Below are 5705 nucleotides of genomic sequence, written 5' to 3'. Positions count from 1 at the left end.
GACATTTCGGGACGGCTCGGGTCAGAGTCTTGTGACTTCCGCAGAGCTGTCAATCTTCCTTGAGATGGGCCAACAGGAAAGACCACTTAAGGGCCATTAGTCCTCAGGGATGGCCATCTTCCTTGAGATAGGCAAACACAAAAAGACCACTCAAGGGCCATTAATCAGTATCTTATCTCCCTTTCGTAGCTCCCGGACTTGTTCCATTTCAGCAAACTTTGAGACAGTAATGTAAAAGGCATGGCTTCTTACACCACCCCGTGACTCAAAGTTTGCTTAAAAAATTGACCACTGCTGATCCAGGATGGTGAGAAAAAGATAGCAAGCATGAGGGTAAAGGAAGGTGAGGGTGGGGAATTAAAATGTTTAATACAATCATTACGAAAGATTTCTTGATGTGCTCCACTTCTCCATCACTTGAGAAGGTTACAAAATACATGGACAATACAACACATTGGATAAGTTCAATGAAACATGGTATCATACACAAAACAAACATGAAAGTTGCAACAACACACAATAGATAAAATAAGATGCATTTTACCCACAGTACACCTGGAAGACAGAGAAAAAGGTCAAGGTCTGGACTTTTCCAAGTTTGGACAGGAACACGTATACCATCAGCAATTAGTTTAACTTTACCATTATAAATCTTTAGACAACAGGTGGAATCATTTAATTTGACACAGGCATCTCCCAGTGATTCTTCAGGAGGGGTTGACACAAATATTACATAATGAATAAAAGATAGAAATTGAGAAAAAACAACCATACATTGAAAACAACCATACATTTAATAATGACCAATAGTAAAAAATAAACAAGTAAAACAATAGGGATATTTGTGTCAGGAGAACTTTCCACTTGAGCATTTCCAAAACAGTTCAATTGCTGAGAGATATATACTAGTCTGGCAAGTCTAAGAACTGTTATAGTCACAACATAGTGTAGGATACCCCAGAATTTAAATCGTAGGGAGTAATCCCAGAAACATACACATTTCTTATCAAAAACGAAGACACTTTCCAACAACAGTGTTTTGAATGGAACTCCTGTACTGATGAGACACTGGAAAGCATCAGTGCAAAGGGTTTTATGATAAACTTCACTTTAGTGACCACATCTAACAGATATTAGATAGGTCCCATTGCTCATTTCCCAATTCATTAGGAATTTGGAAACACCATGGAGTTACATGCAAATCACCGTCAAGTTTGACCAAAAGAGGTGAAATATGGGGTTAAAAGGAATGATTACCATTGTGCAAAGAGTACAAGAAAGCCAGGATAACCTGAAAAAAAAAAAAAACTTGGAACCCAATTGTGAAGTTTAAACAGATCCAAAGACTGATACCAATCACAACTCATAAGTACAGCAAACAAAACATAATACTATTGCAACCAAAATATGAAATAAAGAGGTATATCAGTATTCTAGCATGATCACATCTTCCAATTTTTCTGTCACAAAACACAAATGGTTAAAATCAGCTACAAGCCATTCTGTTCCGTGAAGGTCCTGCGGGGATCTTCTGTAAAAGAAAACAAGACAACTCGCCCTTTGGGGGCTTTGTTAATACAATTATCTTCTCCTTTTAGTCGTGAGCCTCCTAACAAACATCCATCCTTCACCCCCCCGCTCACTTGAAGAGGGTGAAGGAATCAGTTTCCCGACTGCTCAGGTAATTCTTTTGTTACTGCAGGGGGAGCACTAGGAACCAGATTTTCAGGTTTAGCTGGCCAACCAGTCACCAGCCTCTCAAGCCTGTCTGTTGCTAGTCCATTCATTATTTCTCGAGGAATACCCTTTTTCCAGCCCAAAGTCCATAGTCCATGACGTTTATGATCAATGTTTCGCCTACCAGTTCTTTCTGAGGCTAGAGCCTTTTCTATTCTATTAAATTTTGGGCTAGGTGGCCTGAGAGCAAGGGTGGTTGCTGCGAGCCTTACTCCCCTTGGCTCAATTCTGCTGGTGGATGAAGCCACCGGTCCATACTTCCTACCATAATTAATCAATTCTTGGGCAACCTCTCCCCATGTCCATACCTTAAAACCTGATTGTAAAGAGCCTGAAGAACCAACTCCCTCTAAAACAGCTCGAGCTCTCTCTCCCTGGGACATGGCCTGTATTTTACTTTGAAGTTGTATACCTATGGGTTTCAGCGATTCTGGAAGTCCCCTGATTAATGGAGTCATCCGTTCAGGATCAACAGGCATCATCAAAGGTGATTCGTGCCGTGGCTGCAATTTCCTGTCATACATCATTTGCAGGCAAGCGGCCTTTTGGACACTTTCAACCAGTTGGTCAACTGTCCCATTAATGGCAAGAGGGTCTCCCCTTTCTAAAGGGTTGAGACCACCAGCCCAGTAAGCAGCCCTCTGTGTTAGGGACCAGGGAGCACGGTTATCACCAGTAGTCAAAAATACTCCTGGCCCCCAATAACCCTCAGCCTCCTTTTCGGTTAACATAATTTGGTCTCCACCAGTTAAGCTGACTCTCCATACATATTCTGTTTCTGATTCCTTTGGAGAACGGCTAAAATCTTTTTTCAGTTTTGCTAATTCAGTGGCAGAAAAGGGAATTTCTTTAACATTCATTTGAGGATCCAGGTCCTCTCCGTTATCAAAGGTATATTCTGTTTTTATTAGAGGGCGCAGAGGGGCTATTGGGGTTTCAAACTTATCAAAATTTTCTTTTGCTTCTTTTAGTTCTTCCTGAGGATACAGTTTTTCTTGTGGTGCACCATGAATATCAGTGTCACCAGTATCTTTATATGTTAAAATTTCCTTAAAAGCCATCTGTAACAAGGCCGAATTCTGTCTCTCTCTTTCCAATTGTACTTCTAGATTTCCAATTTGGTTTTGCAAAGCTTTCACGAGTTCCTGGGTTGCTTTAACTGTTTCTTGTAACGACTGTATAGTCTGGTTTTCCGCCTCAAACTGCTGGTCTCGGAACTCCACGGCTGCTTTTAAAGCAGCACCGAGTACTGCACAAATAAATGATTTGCCTTTCCCGGCTCGGGTACGAGCCCCATGTTGTAAAACGCAAATGCGGTCAGAAACAGCCTGCAAATTATACCAATTTTCACGTGCCCAGTCCATCCCTGATGACGATGGCCGAGACGCGTGCTTTTCAAGGATATCAAACAACATATTTTCACCTTCCATATCAGATGTAATTTTACTCACAACCAAAAATCTACAGGCAACGAAATCTACGCTGAGGGAGGAGGCGATTCCTTATCTCCTCAGAGAGGCAAACACTTAACAAAACGAACAACTGCTCAAAACACTCCTTTACACAAAAGACCAAATGACTCAATCAACACTTCCAAAGAAAGTGTAAACAGCTCAATCGGTCCTGGCTATTCTGGCAAGCCACAATGAAAAACTTCAACCTCCAAGCAAAAAAAGTTAGAAATAACTTCTAAGTTTCTCAAAAGTAATAAACTTCTTGGAGAAGCACACACCACTTCCACAAGAGGCGCGCACACAAAACTTTAAAACCAAAGGTACGTCACAAGATACTTAAAACCACCACAATGCAAAATAGTCTTCCCAGGGAGGCACACACGTGTAAAACAAAAGCAAACAGTCAAAATTAATTCACTCGTCCCCGAGAGGTATACACGTAAGAAAGAAAGTTTCAGAATGTGGAGCGGTCTTCCTGGAGAGGTGCACACGTCAAATTAAGTTATCAAAACAATCGCTCCTTGCAACTCCAGGAGAAACAGACAGAAAAGTTTTAGAGAAACTGGAAGGATAACACTCTCACGACGGGTAATCCTGCTGACTACGCCAATAAAAATGTCTCGCTCCAATTTAGGAGTGAGGCAAAGGTTCTTTTAATAATGTTATGCCCGGCGTGAGATTAAGAAGAAGAAGCATTCAAATGTTGATCCGACCAGTTTATTGGAAATAATAGACAATTGAGGGGATGGGGAAGGGAGAGTGACGAATAAAATTAGGGTGATGGGGAAGGGAAAGTAGGCGATAGAAAAAGGTGGAAAAGAGCAAGAATTACGTTAAAGCGGGGAATAGTCACCTCCTGGATGCAGCAGCGTCCCGTAGCACGTTGTTAACGTTGGTCCGGGGCAGGGGAGAGCAGCAACGGAGTAGCAGGCTGCAAGCAGCAGATCGGTGAATCGCAGAAAAGACGGTCAGAGTACCGTGGTCTCTAGAAGCAGAGTCTCGGGCAGCGAGGTCCCTCGGAGCAGAGTCTCGAGCGGCAATCCCAGAAGAGATAATAGGCAGCAGTAGGACAACGGTGGAGGAATCTGAGATCGGATACCTAGATGCCCAGAAAGGTTCTTCAGCATGCAGCCATCTTCTTCAGCATGCAGGCGCTCGTGTAGAGAGGCATCTGGTGTCAGAAAACCTCTCCCAAAATTCGGGGTTTGTCCGTGCCCTTTTTATCCTTCTTTCCAGCCTTCGAGACATTTCGGGACGGCTCGGGTCAGAGTCTTGTGACTTCCGCAGAGCTGTCAATCTTCCTTGAGATGGGCCAACAGGAAAGACCACTTAAGGGCCATTAGTCCTCAGGGATGGCCATCTTCCTTGAGATAGGCAAACACAAAAAGACCACTCAAGGGCCATTGATCAGTATCTTATCTCCCTTTCGTAGCTCCCGGACTTGTTCCATTTCAGCAAACTTTGAGACAGTAATGTAAAAGGCATGGCTTCTTACAACTCTCCCATAGTTTAATGTCCTCTGTGGTGCCCAGAAGTGCACCCAGTGATCCAGGTGAGGCTGTAGCAGTGCAGAGCAGACAGGGATGATCGTTTACCTCACCCAGATTGCAATAACTTGCTTGATGCACTCCAGAGGACCGTTGGCCTTCCTTGCTGCCTGGGCACACTGCTGACTCGCGTTCAGTTAGATGTTGTGCAGGACCCCCAGTCCTTTTCAGTCGTACCGCTCTCCAGTGTCCCATACCTAGTCAGTGTGCATGTCCAGTGTTGCCCCTACTCAGGTGCACAATCAGGCACTTGTTCTTGTTATATTTTATGGACCTGGTGCCGTATGCAGTATATTCTGTGCAGAAGGGTACTGTGAGAAATAGTCTCAAAAGCTCTACTGGTAACCTCAACTATCTACCCTTGGTCAACCAATTTGGTAACCTTGTCATGAAAAGACCTACAGTTAAACAGGACCTTCCCCTTAGGAAGTTGTGTTGGCTGTGACCAATGACCCAATTGTTCGTCAGGTGTTTTTCAGTCACTCCCACCATCACTTTCTCCATAATTTTACCAAGAACTGGAGTGAGACTGAGAGGTCCATAATTGCCCCTGTCATCTTTCTTGCTCTTCCTTACAATGAGACAACATTTTCCAGCTTCCTGTCTGCTGGCATGACCCTAGACTTCTTTAGATGCCATTGAAACCAGAACATACTAAGGTGTCATCAGTGCAAGAACGTAGATGTGCCATAGCTTTGCAATGCCTTGAACTCCAGAGTATGCCACAGATGGTGCAGAGAGGAAGATCTGCCTCTTCTGTTGTGAGCTCATTCATTTGGTAAGCAGAATAACACTATCTGATACATGGGGACTGTGTCTCTGCTCTGCTCTGCTCTGCTCACAGAGGAACGGTGTGGGGGCTTGCTCTCATGTCAGTGCAGATAAACTCACTTTCTCTTTAACCCTTTTTTCCTCTGTAAACTCTTCCACTATTTGTACCCTCAGATATACTTCCACATAGCCTCAA

The 5705-nt window shown here is 43.5% G+C and overlaps 1 protein-coding gene across 1 annotated transcript; it reads right to left on the bottom strand.

Moving 5' to 3' along the window:
* Positions 1 to 1523: 1523 nt before the first annotated feature.
* Positions 1524 to 4676, bottom strand: LOC146754558 (uncharacterized). The gene has a single exon (XM_085527857.1). The coding sequence runs from the start codon at positions 3165 to 3167 to the stop codon at positions 1662 to 1664; it is 1506 nt and encodes a 501-aa protein (XP_085383983.1). The 5' UTR covers positions 3168 to 4676; the 3' UTR covers positions 1524 to 1661.
* Positions 4677 to 5705: the final 1029 nt, after the last annotated feature.

This window comes from Coturnix japonica, chromosome W (assembly GCF_054131305.1).
Source record: "Coturnix japonica strain WE chromosome W, WE-NBRP24, whole genome shotgun sequence".
In the NCBI taxonomy this organism is placed as follows: domain Eukaryota; kingdom Metazoa; phylum Chordata; class Aves; order Galliformes; family Phasianidae; genus Coturnix; species Coturnix japonica.
The sequence above is the reverse complement of the archived record's forward strand: the minus strand, read 5'-3'. Positions and strand labels throughout refer to the sequence as shown.